Source organism: Diceros bicornis, chromosome 11 (assembly GCF_020826845.1).
Source record: "Diceros bicornis minor isolate mBicDic1 chromosome 11, mDicBic1.mat.cur, whole genome shotgun sequence".
Classification (NCBI taxonomy): domain Eukaryota; kingdom Metazoa; phylum Chordata; class Mammalia; order Perissodactyla; family Rhinocerotidae; genus Diceros; species Diceros bicornis.
The window spans coordinates 56206664-56229896 of NC_080750.1; the positions used below are offsets into that span (position 1 = coordinate 56206664).

The 23233-nt window shown below is 34.3% G+C and overlaps 1 protein-coding gene across 13 annotated transcripts in view; it reads right to left on the reverse strand.

Annotated features, from left to right (window-relative positions):
* Positions 1–432: 432 nt before the first annotated feature.
* The window catches only part of NEK1 (NIMA related kinase 1), a 181319-nt gene continuing 158518 nt past the window's right edge, over positions 433–23233 (reverse strand). For 10 of the 13 annotated variants that reach the window (XM_058550334.1, XM_058550340.1, XM_058550339.1 and 7 more), the window contains 7 exons: positions 19009–19100; positions 18105–18352; positions 10671–10822; positions 7413–7621; positions 6332–6462; positions 6021–6153; positions 433–1689 (listed from right to left, as the gene is read on the reverse strand). In XM_058550334.1, coding sequence (XP_058406317.1) covers positions 1676–1689; positions 6021–6153; positions 6332–6462; positions 7413–7621; positions 10671–10822; positions 18105–18352; positions 19009–19100 — 979 coding nt within the window. In that variant the 3' untranslated portion in view covers positions 433–1675. The remainder of the gene's footprint in view (positions 1690–6020; positions 6154–6331; positions 6463–7412; positions 7622–10670; positions 10823–18104; positions 18353–19008; positions 19101–23233) is intronic. The other 3 variants (XM_058550342.1, XM_058550341.1, XM_058550335.1) reach the window with 1 other exon arrangement.

Below are 23233 nucleotides of genomic sequence, written 5' to 3' on the forward strand. Positions count from 1 at the left end.
CCAACACCTATAACAGACCTTACTGAACAACAATAACCCTGTGCCCCACTGGCACAGAGGAAACCTTTCCATAATAACACTCCAGGGCCACTCACTACCAATTGACTGGAGATGGCACAAATCCTATTTGTCATCCCTATTCTTGTATATATGACACTCTTTTGAAATATGGCTAAACAACTTCTTCTACTGTGTTATACCCTTAATTGCTTTTCTAATCATAATAGGTTAAGAATTAGCAAATACCCACCCACCCAATCATTCTCACGTTTCAGGACTGCAGAGAATTGAAGTGCAGAATTTGAATACTCTTCCATTTAAAAAAAAAAGGAAATCATCAGGTAAAACAAACAAATGGAAGTATTCCCAGCTCTGTATAATAGCATTCTATTGATAATAGTGCTAATAAATAACAGACAACCAACAGTGCACTTCAGGTAGATAATAAAAATTTAATAGTAATATCATAAAATAAACAAACATATAAAAATCAAGTATTTAGTTTTGGATGTTAGAAATAATATACATAATAAATTCAGCATAGTACTGATAGCGCTGCAAGAAAAGATTTTATCGTTCAAATTACAGATTATGCCAATGAGGCCGCTTTGTACTCAAAGTTTCAAAAATCCTGCTTTTATTACTAAAAGCATCTGGACTTTAGACATCTCTAATGAAACCATGTAATACCTGGCATATTGCAATTGAAGCTGTGTGACCATCATCTTAATGACCTAACTAAATCCTCTCATAATGGAAATAAAAGTGGCAAACATTTCCCCCCTTTGGAATACTAGTTACCAAAACTGTCACAGTGTCAAAATAAAAATGATTCTTTTCCCCGTTTTAATCTCATGGTGCCCCTGAAGCACATGGATGAGAGGAAGCTAAAAACAAAAAGGGCAACTTTATGCTATATATTAGGTCAATGTTAAAATTCACAGACTAATTTTTAGATATAATATTCCTGTTTCTGATTCTTAAAGAGAAACAGAAGTAATGAACCAACTTTTTAAATACCAGGAAATATAATTTTGCTATTCTTTCATAATCAAATTTTTCAGTGATTTCCAAGAGTATTTCTACAGCCTATTTCCACTGAGCTAGTTCAAGAGACATACTGATTGAAAATGGATTGAGAATATAAACTTTAAGGCTAAAATCCATCTTCAAAATGTAAAGATTTAAACAGAGCCCTTAACAAGGTTATTTAACACAGAATTGTTGGCTATGAAAATAAGTAGGCAGAAAAAAAGGTCATGTTTAAACATTTACATGAAAAACTATAGGCAAGTCTTTCACAAGATAATTCTTTCAACCTAAAGACATTTGCTGAAAGTAAAAGTTACCTTACTGCATGGTAAATCTCCTTCAAAACCACTAAGTCCAGTTCTAGATCAATGTCTCTTATGCTTGGGTTGGATGATTAAATAAGGTATATATTCTGTAGGAGGTAACTATAGAACTCAATGAACAAAATAAAATAGATAAAATACTAGAATCTTAATTGAAAAATGGCATGTTTCTCCATCTTTTTCATGCAATCTGCATGCCCATCTTTAAATCTGATATTTCATTTATAAAAAATTGCTACATTTCCCACTGAAGCTTGTTATTCTGATGAGCCAAATTTAAATGCTTTCATACAGTTGAGGATTAAAGATTGTTCTGAGGATTACTCATCATTATCTGTAGAAAAAAGAAAAAAACTTAACTCACTTCATTACAAACCAAGCTGTACTTATCTACTTAGTAAAAAACTCATTCTTTTTCACGCTAAAGGAAAAGAGCTTTAATGTAGTTTTAAATGTAGTTTGTATTATAACATCACATACTCAGTGTAAAATGTTCAGACAATACAATGAGAATAAAATGGGAAGCAAAAATCACCTATAAGCCAAAGACAATCAATGTTTATAATTTTATGTGTATCTTTCCAGATTGCTTTCTTATGCATACACAAATATCTTTTTAAAAATTACAACAAAATGCAGTTTTGAGACATGAGTTTTTCCCCTTAAAACCCATAATCGATGGAAAGAAGTATAAATAAGTGATAAAGCAAGATTATAAAATGTTAACGGCAGACTCTAGGTGGTGGGTATACGGGTTATAACTGTAAAGTTCTTTAAATTTTTCCATGATGAAAACTTGACAAGAAAATGTTGAAAAAGAATAAATCATGGATATATTTCATGTCAATTTCAATGGCTGCATGGTATTTTATTTTATGGACATGGCATAATTAAATTAACCATTTCTATTTATAAACATTTTGGTTATCTCCAATTTTTCTTTATTCTAAAAAAACACTGTGAATGAATTAAACAGACTGTTTAATTTGATCTTACATAACAATCACTGCAAAGTGATTGTTTCACACTCTAGCAACAATGATTTTCCATTAAAATCCAAGTGTCATCTCTAATCACTGCACTGCTTAAAACCCCTCCCCCAGCTCCCCTCTGCTTCAGGACAGAATGTATGCTCCTTATATGGACTGCAAGGCCCTTCATGATCTGGCCTTTTAAATATTTCCAGCCTTATCTATTTTCATTGCCCATCTTCCCCAACTGTCCCCATAAGTGATGCTTTAGTAACACTGAATTGTTTATAGTTTCCCTGATACAACATTTTGCATCCCTCTACATATAAATACACGTACTAATTAGGGGGTAAACTCCCATTCATCTTTCAAAATCCAACTATGATGCCCTCTCCCCTAGGAAGAATAATCCTGAAACCTTTATTTCTTCCAATATGTTGGATCATTACTTTATGAAACACACACTTTACTGTTTCCAATATCACACACCACTCTGTACTATAATTTATTTATTTTTTACAATTACAAAATGTTTCAAATAGTCAGGAAAGTACAGAGAATAAACTAATAAACACACATGTACCTAATACCTAGAATTAATAAAAGTTAACTTATGGCCATATTGGTTTGGATTATTAAGGAAAAACATATTACAGATAGAGAGTGCCCTTTTCCAATCTTACTGCCCTCTCTTCCTCCCCAGACGCAATATCAGTATCCTGAAACTGATGTGTGTCCTTCCCTCCCATGGTTTTTTACTTTTATTACATATAAGCACACCTAAATAAAATTGCTTTTAAATATTATATAAATGGTACAATGTACTATTTATTCAACTCATTATATTTGTGGGGCTTATCTATATTGACAGATGGAAATTTAGTTCATTTGTTTTGACTGCTGTATAGAATTTCATTACATAAATACAGCACAATATTCTACCTAAGATGAATGTGGAAGGAAGGTATGTGTTTCCTTCTTAAGAATCTACAAGCTTGGACTGCTGAGATCAATGTTCTCCATGGGGACTTGATGGCCCCTGCCCATCTACCACTGGCCACAGTTACACTCCTTCTCTCTTTGTGGAGGAATTTTTTAGGAATAACATAAAGTAGTTAACATATTTTACTAGCTCTAGTTGACTTGTGACTCTGGATAGTACCTAGCTATGGACTAAGCAGCATTACTTTAACTAACAGCTACAGTTGTAGGTGCTCACCAAACCTGTGCTGTAACAGTATGGGGGAGTTGAATACTTGAGGCAGTCTTTGAGGACTCATAATTTCCAGTGAAATAAAACAGGAATGTGTTTTAGACAATCTTTTAAACTTGTACCTTGATGACTCTGATAACACTTTTAGGTGAACTAGATATAATTTCCTTATCCTCTCCTTTCACTACCCTCCCCCTCCCCCAACACAGAAAAGAAAAGTGTGTAAGCACCATATGCAGATAACATGGTTTTATTATCTCCTAGATGTGGCCTAAAAGACAATAGTGTACAAGACAGCTAGATCTGGGGTCTAAGTATTTCTAAGAGGAAGGGCTCTAAAATAGTTATTCTAAATCCATGTGTAACATTTAGCTGTTTTTTGATTAACAATACAAAACAGCAAGTTAATTTATTCAGATAATTCAACATACGTGTTACAAACAGTTTAGTGAGTTGATACATTAATATATTAAGTTGTAACGTTTGGTAGGCATTTGGCTTTAATTGCTTAACGTTTTTTTCTAGGCTAAAGGAGTTTCTGCCAGGCTTTATCATACAGAATGTCAAGGTCCTCATCCCTTTTTCATGTCTGGTAAAGAAAATCTGATATCACTTCTTGAGGCGTGTATTAGCTTAGCCTGATTCTTGGTGCTTTGGAGAGAAAATGGCCTTCTGTGTAGGCAGGTATCCTTTTGAAGCCACTCAGCTGTCAAAAGAGGGCGTCAATTCTACCTTGTGGCTCAGCTGACTGTTATAGTTCTCCACTTAAGGGGCAATACAAAATAAACTTCCTCCAGATACTTGTCAAGCAAAGGTGAACCCCAAGCACATTGCTGCTGATAACTTATGAAAAGCTGTATTGAAACCATCCTCATAGAGAACTTCCTGAAGCATGAACAGTCTGAATATGAATAGAACTAGTTTGATACTCGCCACAGATTTACTTAAATGGAATAATTTTCTGGCCTCATGCCATTAACGTACACCATGCCATATTATGAGCAAGAGCCCCATGAATTCTAAATATTGTAAAAATTACTGAGGATAATTATCAGTCCATTATAGTACTGTTTTATAAAATGGAGTCCAAGATCTCAATAAAACCAGGTATCCACAAATTCCAGATAATGTTTAAATTTTGTATTTTCATTTTGATGATAACAAAAATAATCTTTTAATATTTAGGAAAAAAACCTATGTAATACTTTACAGCTAACGGCCATTTTCAAAGACTAAGACTTGAGTTTTTCACTGAGGTCTATGGACTTAGATTCTTGGAGTCTGAAAGAAAATTTTTCTCTTTAAAGAATCCACATGTGAATCCACTTGTGCATTCAAATTTGAAGAATACTGTGTCAGAGTCCCCTCTTTTTAAGAATCATGGGAAAGTTTTTCTTGTTTCAATACCAAAAATAGCTGTCCTCTGAGTAACTGACATGTTTTGTCTCACAGACACTGTGAGTCATGTAATTAATTAGGTTTCCTGCTTTGCTAGAAGGATCACCACAAAATTTGTGAACTATTTTCACAAAACAGAGACCCACTGAACACGAACTTTGTATTTTTACTTCAATCTTGGCTTAATATTATATTGCTTGAGCTCATTTGCCTGATATGTTGACTTTCCCAAACACTTGCTGTGGGTTTTTTTGTGTGTGTGTGAGAAGATTAGCCCTGAGCTAACATCCATTGCCAACCCTCCTTTTTTGCTGAGGAAGATTGGCCCTGGGCTAACATCCACGCCCATCTTCCTCTACTTTATATGGGATGCCGTCAGAGTGTGGCTTCATAAGCAGTGCGCTGGTCCATGCCCAGGATTGGAACCTGCAAACCCCGGGCTGCTGAACCTGAGCATGTGAACCTAACCGCTACGCCGCCGGGCCAGCCCCCCAAACATTTGTTTTCAACTTAATTTTATCTTGTACTGTATATATTTTTAAATGCAATCTTAAACTTTTTTGGAACAAGATGGAATATAAATAAATATTTTGAAAATTTATTTTGTCAAAATTAAGCATCAACATTTTAAATCTCAATTTTAGTCTACAAATCATACCTTTAAAGTCATAGGAGTAATTTTGTGACAAATATTCTAGAAATCAATTCTTGTCCAAAATATTTAGAATCAGTTTACAAATTCATTTAAAAAATTAGGATAGGGGCTGGCCCGGTGGCGTAGTGGTTAAGTTCACGCGTTCCGCTGTGGCGGCCTGGGGTTCGCTGTTTCAGATGCTGGGTGCAGACCTACTTACCCCTTATCAAGCCAAGCTGAGGCAGCATCCCACATAGAAGAGCTACAAGTCTACAACTATGATATACAACTATGTACTGGGGCTTTGGGGAGAAAAGAAAAGAAAAAAGAGAAAGATTGGCACTAGATGTTATATCACCAAAATGCAAGTGATATAAGCTCATGAATTTACATTTGTCATTTGTTTTTTGTACATTTATTTAAAATATAAGGACATGAGGAAATCTTACCTTCTTGATAGGCTCCATCTGCCATGACTAAATGAAGAATCTTGGCATAAAGATGCTGATGTTCATTTCCCAAAATATTCTGAACTACTGTTGAACATATCTCAATATTTTCATCTTCATCCTCATGAACAGCCTATACCAAATCCCCAAATATAAATTAATATTTGAATATTAACTTTCTTTAATTGGAGACTTCATTTATTATTTATAATAAATCTATTGACCAATAAAGATCACTGACATTGAATATGCACTGTAATTCAAACAGTGCATATTTCAAAATTAAATGTTTTAACTGACATTTTACTTACTTTTATTTTCTCATAAACCTCAAAGAATTTTTCAAAGCCTATTTCCTGCTCCAGGTGAAGTCTCAGTTCTTCTAAATGGTTAAAGACACTATCGTATTCACATTCACTAGTTATCTCACCATCACTGTTATCTAAAAAACATAAAAGAAAATATTTTATGATGAAAAAGACTGAATAATTCTTACCCTAATAGACTAAAATTCTATGGCAAGTGAATAATGTCACTGAAATAGACTATTTGTACTTATATAAAGTTTTTGACATTATAATATTTGTCATTTACATAAGTAATCAATGTATATATAAATCTGTCTTAACAAGAATGTTAACTTTGGAAATTTCTTTTTAGAGCTAAATAGTAAATCAATCTAGAATAAAAACATTCTTAGAACTATTATTTTTAACAAGCTGGTATTAAACATTGGCCAAAACATGAAAAAGCATGCAGAAGGCAGAGGATGTAAGACACATATCATAAAACTTTAGGAAAGCACCTAAAAAGTGTTATAAATGCTCTATGTGTTTTATGTCATGTACATGCCCAAGACACTTTGAAAAATTCTAGTAAAAGACAAAATTACTGAAGAATCACTAGCTCTTCTTCCCAAATAGATACAGTTATTGAAATATAAAAATTTTCAATGCATCTTAGGGGTTATGCTATGAACAAAAAATGTTTCAAAACCAAAAAAAAAAAAAGACTGTCCAGGTTTTAAAAACCGCTTTTAGTATTAACCCTGATGGTTAACCACTGTGTGTGGAAGCTCTTTGTAAAATATAAAATGCTAAAGAAACTAAGTTATTACCTTTACTACTAGAAAAGTAAGTCAAAAAATGGAGGCTAACAGAATAAAAATGCTTCAAAAAAGCATTTCCATAATTTAATGGGAAAGAAATGGAACAACTGTATATGCACATTTGTGTGAAAGAAAAAAAATGAATAAAAGTCAGAGAACACAAGTATGCTTCAGTTTTATTTAAAGGTGGAAATGGTTCATATCAGATATCAGAAAAATAAAACTCTACTTGAAATATTTGTACACACTGAAAAAGGAAAAGGCCTAGAATCGTGACCACACACCTGAGTGCCATTCTTCATTTAGGGCACTTTCACTGCTGGGATTGTCATCCTCATCTGCCAGATCTGTCCCATTTGCAGTCTGCTCTATGTCACTGTTCTTTAAGACTGATTCCTCCTCCTCACTGTATTCTTCCCCACGTTGTTCCCTAAGTAACTGCTCCATAGAGGCCTGAAGCTCTTGTAAGTCTGTGTCAGTTTCTTCAAACACACTGAAATTTAAAAAATTAAACTAAACATTACCAAACTTAACCTTATTCTGAAATTTTACAACTCAATATGCATGCACTCTTTCTGCTTAAAAGTACTAATAGTGGATAAAAAGAAATCTGAAAAAACCTACAGTTTTTAACAAAGGAAATGAGGATTAATACAACTGATAAATAAAGCACACGACGCACATTTTACCCACCAGAAAAGCAATGCTAAATAGAACACAAGGGCTGATTAAGGTCTTTCTTAAAGCTTAGACTCTAATCATATAAACAAATATTTACTGAAGAACTAAAATATAAACAGTATTATTCGAGAACTTCAATAAAATTTCCATTAATGGAAAAAACATCTTTTAATGTAGAAATATCTTTATTTTGTATGTATGTGTAAAAACTCCTACACTTTGACTTTGTAGCAGCTATAGAAAAGCAAAGCAGCTAATTAGCATGAGAAAGAGAGACTGTCTAACCTTTTGGATCATCTCACTAGTAGTTTTTAACTGAATATTTAATTACAAGAGTAACACACCATGCACATCTGCCATGTACCATTACTACAGCGACTAAACATCAACCTGTTGATAAAATCCTGTAGTTGTCAGCCTTCGGAAATTAGCGCCCTCCACAGATGGTATTAAAGTAAGAGGGGGCTGCTAAGTCTGCCACTGTAAGAAAAGTATGAGAAGAGTAAGATCTTTTATGAAATGAGCACTCAAAAAATCGTCTCAGGTAATTTAAAACCTGGTCCTAAATTCGCTTTTTAGTAGGCTTTCTTATTATAAGACCTTAAGTAAAGTTTGGACCAATAAAAAAAAATTTCCACAGAAACGTCAAGTGAAATTTCCCTTTATGGATATGGAATAACTTACTTTAAAAAATAACTTAGTTTTCAAATTTTTAAAATAATATTTACAGCTTTTAACTCAAATTTTAAAATAAAATTCTGTCGTCAACTAGTAATTAAAAGAATACAAGCCACAAATAAGCTATAGTTCACTCAGAAAAAAACTGATGACTTTATAAAAACTTTGAAGAAAAAACTGTTACCTCGCACTTTGTCAACCATAAAGGTGCTGAAATGTTGTTGTGTTCTCCAATAGGCTTAATAAAAACAGAGTTAAAGTGCTTAATAACCCCAGCCAAGCCGAAGAAAACAAGGATAAAAAGGTAACTTTTCCTTCAAATTTTGAGGGCACCCACAAAAATCTACAGAACTCTACGAAACATGAAAAAAAAAAAAGGCAACCTTTAAAAGATAAAGTTTGGTTAGAAATTTAAGAATCAAGAGGCAAGGCTTAAGAAAAACAAAAACAGAAAATAAAATGTACCAGATGCAGTAGCCCTGGCTCAAGTATTATAGGGGGAAAATTAATGAGACTAATATAACACTTTCAATCAGATCAAAACACAAGTTCTTTCTATTGAAAGGCAGAGAGTTCAAATTAGAAATTAAATCAGGGCCGGCCCGGTGGCTTGGTGGTTAAGTTCGCGCGCTCCGCTACTGGCGGCCCAGGTTTGGATCCTGGGCGCGCACCAACGCACCGCTTCTCCGGCCATGCTGAGGTCGCGTCCCACATACAGCAACTAGAAGGATGTGCAACTATGACATACAACTATCTACTGGGGCTTTGGGGGAAAAAAAAAAGAGGAGGATTGGCAATAGATGTTAGCTCAGAGCTGGTCTTCCTCAGCAAAAATGAGGAGGATTAGCACGGATGTTAGCTCAGGGCTGATCTTCCTCACACACAAAAAAAAAAAAAAAAAAGAAAAGAAATTAAATCATACAAATTCTAATATTTTGTAACATATTTTCCTGGTGACTTGAACACTGCACTTTCTCAAACACTTTATTCTAGGGTTTGTTGTTGTTAGTGCCAGTTGAGTCGATTCCGACTCCTAGTGACCCTAGGTACAGCAGAAGTGAATGCTGCCCGGTCTTTTTGCGCCATCGTCTCACCTTCCAGTGCTGTATCAGACAATGCTTCATAGCGTTTTCATGCCCAATTTTTTTGGAAGTGAGTGGCCAGGTCCTTCTTCCTAGTCTGTCTTTGTCTGGAAGCTCCACTGAAACCTGTCCACCATGGTGACCCTGTTGGTGTTTGAAATACTGGTGGCATAGCTTTCAGCATCACAGCAATATGCAGCCACCACAGTAGGACAAACAACAGATGGGTGGTGTGGTTACCTGACTGGGCCTGGGCCAGGGCGGTGAGAACGCCCAATCTTAACCTAGACCACTAGGGCTGGCTAGTGGTATTCCAGGGTACCCTGGTTTTATTTCCCCAAAGAGTTTGTAACATTTGTCTGAGGGGCTCAGAGACTGTTGGTGGTGAAGAAGGATTACTGAAGGAGGTGAAGGAGGATTACTGTCTATGGGGCCATCACTTCCCACCACTCTCAGAAGTGTTGGTTAAATTTCCTTCCTGGATTCTAGATTCCCCATGAATCATGAAGAAAGGGATTCTGTGAAAGCAATTAAGTTACATGCAGAACTCACATGTGAGCACATGCACATACACACAAAACCCAAACAACTATGTATTCCACCTGCTAACTCCCCACTGCCATGATTTTGAAATCATACATGGCAGGAGACAGATGTGGATGGAGCTTCCTGGTTATCTTCCTGGGCAACCCTATAGAGTAGTAAGTACTTCATAATTCGTCATTGCAATCCTTCTATCATGTGGCATTACATGTTAAATGGTTATTATCCTGCTAACATTCATTCATTTAACCAATATTAAGCACCTACCATGTGCAAGTCATTGTGCTGGATGCTCAATGGTGAATAAGAAAGAAAATCCAAATAGAAACCATTTCCTTATACTCCTCAAGTGAGATTAAGTTCCATTATTTAGAGGCAGATACACATATCAAAATGTGCATGATGGTACTTTAAATATGTTGTAAAAAGTTAAAGGAGTAGTGAAAAGTCAGCTACAGATCATTTTTAAAAACTGTCTAAGTAGGTCACCATCTCTAGAACATATATAAATTCAGAAGTTCTGTTAGTGTTAGTATCTATTAATGACATCACGCTCACATGTCTTCAGAATCAGAAGGTCCTTCTTTAATGTGCTCATCTTCAATTTCATCTATTTCAAGATTGTCTTGACGTACATCTCCTACAGTAGGAACATCCATCAGTGTTCTGAACAGCTTGGAGAGATCGGGAAGTGAACATGTCCTCAACATCTAAAAAAAAGTCAACAGATTTCTTATTAGGAGTAAGATAATTAGAAAATAAAAATGAGAGAAAAAATTAGTGCCGATAATAATTTTGTTATTTTAGCATTTTGTTATTTTGGTGAGGAAGATTAGTCCTGAGCTAACATCTGTTGCCAATCCTCCTCTTTTTGCTGAGGAAGATTGGCGCTGGGCTAACACTCACGCCCATCTTCTTTTACTTTATATGGGACGCCTGCCACAGCACGGCTTGATAAGCGGCGCACAGGTCTGCACCTGGGATCCGAACCTGTGAACCCTGGGACGCTGAAGAAGAATGTGTGAACTTAACCATTAAGCCACCGGGCTGGCCCCCTATCATTTTGTTATTTTATATATATATATATATCTCTCTCTCATATATTTAGAGCTAGAAGCTTCGGAGGTGACTTGTCCAAGGTGAGAACCTAATTCTCTTGAATTTCAGCTCAGTATTTTGTCAGCGAAGAAACTAAACTTGCGAGTTATGCTTGGGTTTCAACATAAAGTCACCTTTAAAAGGTAGGGAGAGGTGTTTATTTGGGGTATGCACATGGAATGGAATTGGAAATCTGTCAGGAATCAGGCGGTGCTAGAAACTGCCAATTCTTTCCTTCTCACTCATGGCCCATATTGTCCCTCTTTCAATGGTATCTCTGCTAAGTCCTCCTCTCATTTTCCTATGGCCAAACCTCCCCACATATTTTTGACCTGAAGTGAGTTAGTCTGAAGCTTGGCTAAGCACCAGCACACATAATTAGTGGCCCTTTGTATCACTTGGTCCTAGGAGTTGCTGGCTAGCCAACACTGCTTAAATCAAGGTCCTCAAATTAGTGCAAAGAAAAGCCTAACATCACTTTTGTGAGCAATGGACTGTGAATGAAGCCTTTCCATTCGCATGGAAGGCTGGAAAGACAGGCACTTTGATGTTAATACTGAGAATTATTTATAGTAGCAGAGTGAGAAGGAATTCAGCAAACTGAGTTGAGAAAAAACAATGCACAGTTGAGGTGTTTAAAATCTAAATTTGTGTTGGATAAGACCAGAGATAATGGGAATAGCATCTGTGCTCGAACCCTTCAACAATTAGAATGTGATGGACAGGCAGGGCTATGAAACAAATATCTATATTCGTAAGACTCGGGATTGGTTAGCCCTAAAGGACTCTGAGATTTGAAACATGACTCCTAAGGCCCTGATAAGAACCCTACACCAGATGGAAGACTGAAGAAAACACAACGTTTAGCATATTAATGAAAATTTATATACTTGGCCAATTTTATTGGTACAAGCTGTTTTCGAGAACAAAAAAAGGATAGATTTCCATTATTTGAACATCATTTACATATTATAGCACTCAAGAGGGAAAAAATGGTTATGAACTACAATATGGTGAAGATACACTGCTTCTTGAAGCACTTAGTAATGGTACTGAAAGTATTTCTTTTGCTGACTCTCCCACTGTCAGCAGAATTTATGCTTGTTTATTATTTTAATGGTTTGAATCACGTATATTACAAATGAGCAGTATGCAAAATATGCACCCAGTAACAGTTTCTCCAGATACATGCTAATCAAAAAAATAAATAACATACATGCATTATATACCTAAATACAAGGGGACTACACAAAAGGGTGCAATATTTTTTAGGCTGAGATAAATTTTACCCCTGGTAAAATAATCTCAATGCTAGTTTATTCCTTTCACTAATTAAAATAACTTTCACAATCTAACATAAAATAACACAGTTAGAAAGAAATTTCAAGAGGTATGTAATCTGACAACCTTCCTCTTGGAACGGGTTTACACATTCATCAATCCAACAGCTATCTCTCCTATATTAAAAACTCTTTTTGTTCATGGTCTTTGATAGACTGTAAAGTTTTAAATAGGATATTCATCTTCAGTCATAAAAATTTTATATAAGACCCCTTTCAGTTCTATAATTCTGATTCTACTAAATTTTTTTCATGTCATTTAAATAATATTCTATAGTTTTAACATTCATAGAAAGAAATCTTTCTGAAAATAGCTGTTCATCTATAACATGTTGCCTGAGATCTTACTTCATTTATAGTCAGACTAAACTTTTTTCTAGATTCTTTGTAGCATGACTTTACACAGCTAGCATTTGGTACCATTATAAATCAAATAGGAGAGCCATGTGTTAGGAAAACTGAAAACGTTTTTTTAAAATATTCACTTCCTTTAGATTTTTGGTTGTTGGTTAAGTTCTATTTTTTCTCAAAAACGGAGAGGACCATGTAAGATAGTGAATGAATTAAGTACTAGTTGCACTAACAGAACTTCATATGAAATTCTACTTCAAAGAATTCTGTCAACTCTTTTCTTCACCTGTAGTATTTTCCATATAAAATTATGAATTAGTAATATTCTGGTTACACTACAAAATGGTTTATGATGAGTACGTTTATTTAGCCTGTGCTTACTGCAATTAAACGATAATATTGTGCCCTCAAAATAGCTTCTACAAATACGTGCTTACTTCAGGTCATAAACTGGGATAAAAATGGATTTAAAACATCGAAAAACTGTAAACACTTACCAAAGGCAAAAATTAGGAATATTATCTAAGAATTGATATTTTAGCAAATCAAAAGAAGGCATTTAAGGTACTTTGCTATTTGTGAATTGCACATTAATATTTTTCCCCCACTCTGCATTTGCTATAACAGGAAAAGAGATTCTCAAGTTTTCATAGAGATCAGTTTTCCACTCCACTCCCCAGACGAGAAAACTATCAGTGGAACACATCTGGTCTCTCTCCACCCCTTATTCACTATCCCCTGAAGTGAGGAAGGTCTAAAGGGAAGGTCTAAAGGGAAGGACAGGCAGCTTTTTCATTTGGCAACCAAGACTCTGTTCTTATGTAAGTCAGATCATGAGAAGATCACATCTTTAGACTACTTTATTTTGACTTATTAAAAATTTACCTTTAGTGATCTTCATTTAAGTGTTACACTCTCAATTTTATCAAGTCACAATTACAACTACCTTATGAAAGCTGCTACTCTATTTACAGTGTTTCTTGTCAGAAACAATGCAACCTAGAAGACAATACAATTCTAGATCTAGTGGAAATACCCTTTCAAACTGAAAGTGAAATAAAAAATTTCTAAACAAAAGCTGAAGAAAATTCATCATCAACAGGGCTGCATAAGAAATGTTAAAGGAAGTTCTTAAAGTGGAAGAAAAATAATACCAGATAGAAACTTGAATTCTACACAAAGGAATGAAGAATGTCAGAAACGGTAAATATGTAAATAGATTTTCTTTCTCAATTTTTACTTTCCGTAAAAGACAATTGAATGTTTAAAGCAAAAATAATAAAAATATACCGTGGAGTTTATAACATATGCAGAAGTAACATATATGACAATTCCACAAAGAACAGGTAAGAGAGTAAAAATGGAAGTATACTGTTGTAAGGTTCTTACATTACATGTGAAGTGGTATTATGTGAAGGGAGACTGTGATAAGCTAAAGACGTATCTTGAAAACTGACAATGACCACTAAATATTTTTTTAAAAGTCTAACTGATAAGTAAATAGTAGAGATAAAATATTTAATCCAAAAAAGGGAGAATAAAAAGTAAATAAAGTATTTAAGTAAGAAAATTAAGTAAATAAAGTAAAAAGGAACAAAAGAAGCGATGAAACAGATGAAAAAAAAGCAAAATAAGTTTAAACTCAATCATATTGATAATATATTGAAAACTACATTAGACGTAAATGGTCTAATCACTTTACTGAAAGGATTGTTAGTCTGGTTAAAAAGCAAGACTCAACTATATGATAACTAAAAGAAATCTACTTAAATACAAAATAAGTTTGATTAAAAGTAAAGGATGTAGGGCCGGCCCCGTGGCGTAGCGGTTAAGTGCGCTTGCTCCGCTACTGGCGGCTCGGGTTCGGATCCCGGGCGCGCACCGATGCACCGCTTCTCCGGCCATGCTGAGGCTGTGTCCCACATACAGCAACTAGAAGGATGTGCAGCTATGACATACAACTATCTACTGGGGCTTTGGGGGGGAAAAATAAATAAATAAAATATAAAAAAAAAAAAGTAAAGGATGTAAAAAATATATACCATATAAACACTAAGCAAAAGAAAGCTGGAAAGGCTATATTAAAACCAGACAAAGCAGATTTCAGAACAACGTGATATAACCAGGGATAAAGCAAGTCATTTCATAATGTTAAAGGGGTCAATTCCAGAAGACATAAAGATTATTAATTTACATTCAATTGACTGGAAATGTCCACACTCCTCTCTCAGTGATTGATAAACAAGTAGAAAGAAAATTAGTAAGGATATAGAAGACTTGAACAACATTATCAAAGAGGGACACTTCCTAACAATAAATGTACCAATTCATCCAGAAGACATAACAATACTAAATTTTTTTCACTGAATAACAGAGCTTCAAAATATACGGAACAAAAATTGACACAACTGAAATGAGAAACAGATAATCATACAAGTATAGTTAAAGAAACAGATAATCATACAAGTATAGTTAAAAATTTCAATCTTCTTTTCTCAGCAACTGATAGTTAAAGTAGACAAAAAAATCAGTAAAGATAAAGACTTGACAACATTATCAACCAATTTGAATTAATTATGACATTTGTAGAACACTTCGCCCAACAATAGAAGAATACACATTCTTTTAAGGAGATCTATTAGTAGTAGTAGCTGCCAGCAAAGGAAACTGAAGACGGATTAATGGGTGGAGAGGAAGACCAGGAAAGTATGATATAAAGGAAGCCAATAGAGAAAATGATTTAAAAAGGTATATATCAACTCTGGTGAAAGAAAAGTCAAGAAAGATGAGAGAAGAAGGTATAGGGAATTTGGTAACATACTGGTAACTGATGATTTTGACAAGAGCAGTTTTAGTGGAGGAGTGGAATGAAAACCATACTACAATGTATTGCGAAATGAATGGAGGTAGTGACTGCAAAGATACAACATATTCAAGATGTTTGGTTGTAAAAGGGATCAGAGAAATGGGGTGGTAGCTAGAGAAGGACAAGTAAAGGACTTGAGAAGGTGAAAGAAGGTAGGATCCAAAGCATAAGAAAGACTTCCTTTAGTAGAAAAAAGGACACAAGTAGTATAACTTAACATTTTTTAAAAAGAACTTGTAACAAAAATCAAGAAGAGGTTAAATTATCCCACTTTAGTAAACAGATTATATAAATGCTTATAAATAATTTTTACCTTTTCTTCACGATCCAAGGTCACCATATGAACACTAATTATTTACTATTTTGGCCCAATGATGAACTTTCATGATCTCACAGATTTATGGGATAGACAGGTATGGCTTTCTTTCCTTGCCTTAAATGGCTACAGATTGCTTTGATTTTCTAGTGTTTTTTCCTTGCCCCTTCCCTCTACATTGGCTTTGCTGTGCTTACTTTCAGGGTAAGTACATCTATAGAACTACCAAGGTTGAACTAAGATTATGAAAGAAAATCAAATAATGAAATGTATTATGCAAGGAATATTAACTTTAAAGACAGCAGCAAGTTATTAAAAAGCCCTGGGCTAAAGAAACCTATACACCTTTGCTACAAAAGAAAGTACATGAATTATATGATAATCCTTGTCTGTTCTATCAAGGATATACCAACTTTATATCTTTGAAAATCTGACTGCTATTAGATAAGTGAGAGAATTTAGCAATCTCTGCATTTAAGGTAAGCATAAGAAAATATTCCATAAACTAAAAACATATCCAATTGGAAAATTAAATTGAAAATCAAAATGACATATTTAAAAGACAATCAAGGACAAAAGAATTCAGGCAATACAATCATACACAGACTTAAATACATGAAAAATGTTCAACCTCACTGGTAAACACAGAAACACAAATTTTAAAACATTAATACCATTACTCATTCATTAAATACACAATTTTTAAGTAAACGATAATAGCTGGTGCTATTTAGGGTACAAACTCTCATACACTATTGATGGCACTATAAACTGTTTCTTGAAGTGAAATCAGGCAATACACAATATAACTCTTGAATTCCACTTACAAAAATTATTTTATGGAAATAATTGTGGATATATACAAAGATACAGATGTAGGTGGTTACAATAACAAAAACTGAAACCTAAAAGCCCAACAATAGAAATAAATTACCTAAAAAAATTATGATATAGCAGCACAAATGGAATTTGTGATGATTAAAGATGATATAAGAGAAAACTTGATAATATGACAAAATGCTATTTTTGCAATAACATTATTTGTACTAATATTTGTAATCATTTTACAATACATATTAACTAGAAAAGCAGGTTACAAAAAGTATGCATAATATCCTATTTTAGTAAGAAGTTATATATATGAAAAGTAATACAGGCATACTTCCCTTTATTGTGCTTTGCAGATACTGCGTTTTTTACACTATCTTCTACCAGCAAAACGATTGCAACTCCTGAAGGCTCAGATGATGGTTAGCATTTTTTAGCAATCAAGTATTTTTAAATTAAGGTATATACATTGTTTTTTAAGACACAATGCTATTGCATACTTAATCGACTACATTATAGTGTAAGCAGAACTTTCACATGCACTGGGAAACTTCTATATGTGACTCGATTTATTGCAGCCGTCTGGAACTGAACCTGCAATTATCTCCAAGGTGCACCTACATAACAAAATGATATGTGATTTACTTTGTATTTTTAAATTTTCTATAGAGATGATGTTCTAATTTCTTAATAAGAAAAACTTGTTTACATATTTTAAAAATAGCAAGTGAGAAAAGATAAGAGGTCTGAAAAACTTTTACCAGAAAGTGCATCTATTAATCTTTCTACGTACAAATTAGGCAATATCGCACTTCTATCTATTCAAGACATTTTGTTTAAGCTTAGTCTCATACTAAAAATGGAAGTTGCGTCGGGTAGTGGGAAAGGGGGATAGCATGAGGGTGTAAGAGGGATCTTTTGCTCAAATAAATGTAGACCCTATAAAAAGAATCCTGAACAGGGAGCCAATGAAACAGTCTTTGCCCTAGTTGTACTCTCAATGGGAATTTCTTTGCAGTATCTCTGAAGATGAAGGTTTCTTGTTTTTGTTTGCTTTGATGTTATGTGTGTTTGTGTGTATGTGCTTATGTTTTTAAGGGATTAAAACTCAATATAATGATTTATTAAAGAAAAACAATCAATAAGAAATAATATCAAATGGATAACATTTTCCATTTGAGGAGCATACTTGCCTTTGGGTTGTTTGCATCAAATAGACCAGTTGAAAGTCCAATCAGCAAGGAATTCTTGTTTTTATTTTTTGGTGGTGAATCAGAGCGAGATCGCAGTGGAAAGGATTCTTCTGGTGAACACAGAATTGATTGAATTTGAGAGACTACATTCAAGTGTTCAGAATGAACCATTTTATGAAAAAATGGTTCTGGTTGCATAGATTTCTCTGCGTCATATTTAGAGTGCTGAGAATCATCTATTCCAGGTTCTGTGGTATAAAGGAAAAATTATGTGGTAAGTCTATATAGTACTTAAAGTCCTAAGTGATATTGAAAAAACACAATATTTAACACAAATTCTAGCAAAAAACTCCTTGTTTATCAGAAAAACAAAATCAAAATATATATATGTGATTATATTACCTTAAAAATAATCTTTAACAGAATATAACGTTTTCTTTTCAGAAAGCAGATTTAATTTGTTGTATACATCCATTATCTTGGAAGTTCTACAATGTAGATGCAAATGCAAGGAAATGTGAAAAAATACTGTTTAGACACTCATACTTAGTTCTAGTTTATCTTTGTTCCTATAGGCTAGATAGAAAAAATTATACTTCTATTTTAATTAATATTATTAAAAACAAGAAGACAACTTATTTAACGTCCTTTGCACATTGGCTTAGTTTTGGCAAGCAATTCTTTTCATTTTGAACATTCAGTAAAATAACTGACCTAGAAGTTTTATTGCCCACGTTGCCAAATAATCCAGGCTTATAAATGCAGAGTGCAGAGCTCTATGCCTATAATATTTTTTAAATAATTGAGGTGACTGATAAGGAATGCTCTCTATTAATACATTGTCCAAATAAAACAGGTTAGTGTTAAGAACCTTCCAAAATCAGACCAATACAATGATGCTTACCCATATGAACTTCACTAAGTTGATCCACATTCCTCAGAATTCCATCTTCAGAAACTTCATTTTGCTGAATGGTGACCCTGTCTTCCAACCTGCTACAGATAGATACACTAGTAAAAAAAAAAAAACCCCAAACACAGTTTACTAGAAATAAAGGCACTCTCAAATACAACACATTAAACATAAGTTCACTAGCATCCTGTGAGCCCTCTTTCAAATATTTTTCTCACTTTTATATATACATTTTCTCACAAGCACATTGTATTTTTCACCGTTCAAAACTTCACCAATCATAATCATTCACAACGACCAGCCTTACCATTTCTTGTAACAGAGGTTCCCAAAGTAGACCCCTAGACATCAGCAACACATGGAAACTTGTTAGAAATGCAAATTCTCAGGCCCACCCTAGACGGATGAATGAGAAACTTTCGGGAATAAGGCTTGGTTTCTTCAGCTGGTTTCTGGCAGGGTTGAGATAAATCATATTATGCCTAGTGGTCAAGATGGAAAAATTAGTCCTAAGTTTTCTTGGGTAATGCTTAATGTTGAAAGCATGAATGATCCATTTATTAGTAGGACTGATAGCAGAATTATTGCTAATGGTACTGCATATGAAATTGTTTATGCTATTGCTCGTAGGGCTCTGATTAATGCATATTTTGAATTGGAAGCTCAGGCTGATCAGAGAATGAAATAAACAGCTAGGCTTGATACAGCTAATATGAATAGTACTCCTAGGTTTCTATTAATTAGTGGATATAGTACGAGTAGTGAAATTCAAATTGTTAGGGCTAGGGTGAAGGCCAGGATTGGTGCAATAATAAATATGGTTGTTGATGATGTTAGTGGCTATAGTGGTTCTCTCTTTTTTTTTTTTTTGGTGAGGAAGATTGGCCCTGAGCTAACATCCATGCTCATCCTCCTCTATTTTGTACATGGGATGCCGCCACAGCACGGATGGATAAGCGGTATGTAGGTCCACGCGTGGGATGCGAACCTGCGAACTCTGGGCTGCTGGAGCAGAGTGTGCAAACTTAACCACTACGCAACCGGGCCAGCCCCTGTAGTGGTGCTTTAACGACTAGTTTGACAGCATCAGTGATAGGCTGTTGTAAACCATGGGGGCTGATGATGTTGGTCCCTTGCAGAATTGTATGTAGCCTAACACTTTTCATTCGTCCAGTGTGAGGGATGCTACACAAGTAGAATAGGGATAATTAATAGGAGAATGTTGATTATGAACATGTTGTTAGGAAGAGGAATGGAACCTCTGGTAAAAAAGGTTTAAGTTTCATGCAATTACCGGGCTCTGTCATCCTAACAAACCCTGTTCTTGAGCAGGGCTGGGCATAATTAGATGGAAATTATATCATCTATTAGTTTGAAGGTGCTTTTGTGAAGTGGCCCTTATTTCTCTTGTCCTTTCATACTGGCAGAAATGTAGAAGATAGAAACTGACCTGGATTGCTCCAGTCTGAACTCAGATCCCATAGGACTTTAATCATTGAACAAACGAACCATTAATAGCAGTTACACCACTGGGATGTCCTGATCTAACACGGAGGTCATAAACCCTATTGTCTATACAAGTTCTAGAATAGAATTGTGCTGTTATCCTTAGGGTAACTTGTTCCATTGATCAATATCTTAGATCAATAGGTGATAAAACATTTTGACTAGTTGGTCTAGATTTTAATCATTCGAAGTTATTTTATACCCCAACCAAAACTGTTAGTCCATTTCAAGTTTTGTGATCCCTTAAATTTGGTTAATTTTTGTTCTTTATGGACTAATTAAAGCTCCACAGAGTCTTCTCATCTTATCATGTCATTCTTGCCTCTTCACAGGAAGGTCAATTTCACTGATTACAAGTAAGAGACAGTAAAACTCTCATGTGGCTATTCATACAAGTCCTTATTTAGAGAACAAGTGATAATGCTACCTTTGACAGTCAGGATACCATGGCCATTAAACAGATGTCACTGGACAATACTAGAAATGTTAGAGGTAATGTTTTTGGTAAACGGGCGGGGGTATGTGTTTGCTGAGTTCCTTTAACTTTTTTTAATCTTTCCTTAAACACATACCTGTGTTGGGTTAACAATTAGTTCAATCAATAATTAATTACTGGGTTAGATTTATTTTGTTGTTAACTATCAGTGGTTAGTCGTTCTGATAAAAGCTCATGCAAGGAGAAATAATTCTTGTTACTCATATTAACAGTATTAGATTAGGAGTTGGTTTTTATTTTTGGAACTAAGTATGTTGTTGAGCTTGAACGCTTTCTTAATTGATGATTGCTTTTAGGCCTACTTTGGTGCTGTTCATACTTACTCTCTAAGGAAGGTTGTATCCTGCTTCTACAAGGCTGTACCTTTTTAGATTAGTATTTAAATTTCTATTAGAATTGCTATTTCTTTAGGTAAATTTAAATTTGAACTAAAATTCTATTCTAGATAACCAGCTATCACCAGGCTCATTAGGCTTTTCACCTCTACTATAAATCTTCTCACTATTTTGCTACATAGATGAGTTTGTTCTTTAAAACTGTTCACGGGTAGCTCTCTGGTTTCGCAGTGTTTAGCTTAAGTTCTCTTTGTTAAATTGTTCTAGTTAAATCATTATGCAAAAGGTAAAAGGAGTAAACTTTGCTGTTTAATACTTCTTTCATTTGCTTACAGTACTTTCTCTATAGTGCCAATTAAAATTTCTATCTTCTATAGTTTTAATTTCAAGCAAATGTTTTAATTAATTTATTTATAAAAGTTGAGTTTGCTAAGTTTGGGCTAGCTTTAATTCAAAGTGGTCATTTACTATGAAATCTCCTGGGTGTAAACTAGATGCTTTGTTTAAGCTACACTTTGGTTTATCCAACCCCACTTTCCAGTATGCTTACCTTGTTACGACTTGTCTCTTCTTATACATTTAATATGTATTAATCAGTTCTATTGCAGGATTACGAAATTTGAGGAGGGTGACAGGTGGTGTGGGTGTGTTTCACACCACCTAATTCAGTTAGGCTCTCTATTCTTATTTACTACTAAATCCTCCTTTAGTCTTTAATTTCATAAAGACTTCATGTAATTTAATGTTCTTAAAATAGAAAACGTAGCCCATTTCTTTCCATCCCATAAGCTACACCTTGACCTAATGTTTTTATGCCTAATATTTGTGCTTACCATATGCTTACTATAATTCCTTTTTAGGGTTTGCTGAAGATAGTGGTATATAGGCTGTATTAGCAACGGTTGGTAAGGTTTATCGGGGTCTATTGATTATAGAACAGGCTTCTCTAGAGGGATATAAAGCATCACCAAGTCCTTTGAGTTTTAGGCTGCTGCTAGTGGTACTCTGGTGAGTAATTTTGTTAAAATAATTATTTGGGTTTAGGGCTAAGCATAATGGGGTAGCTAATCCAAGTCTGGGTCTAAGCTATCACATAGTCAAAAATATTAAAGTCACTTTCATAGTTTATTTTTATTTTAGTTATAGCTTAATTAAGTTTTAACTTTATTGTAATTATATCTCTAACATGCTTTGCGCTGGAGTTTTATTAATTTGGGTTAATCGTACGACTGCGGTGGCTAACCCTAATTAATATACCAGTCAAACTTTCATTTTTGGCTTAATTTTTATCACTGCTGTCTCCCAAAGGGGTGTGGTTAGGCAAGGCGTCGTGAGCTACTTTTTAGTGTGCTTGATGCCTGCTCCTTTTAATCACTGGTGATTTAGAGGGCATTCTCACTGGGATGCAGACACTTGCATGTGTAATTCTACTAAAAATTAATAAAAAGACTGAGACTAAATCTATGTGTTTATGGAGTTAATAAACTCATCTAGGCATTTTCAGTACTTTGCTTTAATTGTTAAGCTACATTAACAAGTTAGTTTTGGGATTTATATCTATTCACTTGAGTGATGTGTTGTAAAAATATTTTAGAATTTGGGTAGTTATAATTTATTAGGTGAGGGATTAGTAAAATTTTGGTTTGGGGAAATGATTAAATGTACTTTAATTTCTCCAAAAAAAGTTAGATCTAGGGAGATGTCTGTTTATGGAAATTTTATGGATTAAAGTAGCATGTTGGTATTAATGGAGAAACTTTTACAATTTATTGAGTAGTTTTTTCTAACCTTTGGGGTTGATGATACGGATTTTTTTGTTTAATAATTTTGATTAAATATATTTTATTGGGGTTAAATTATTATTACAGGATGGGAGTTA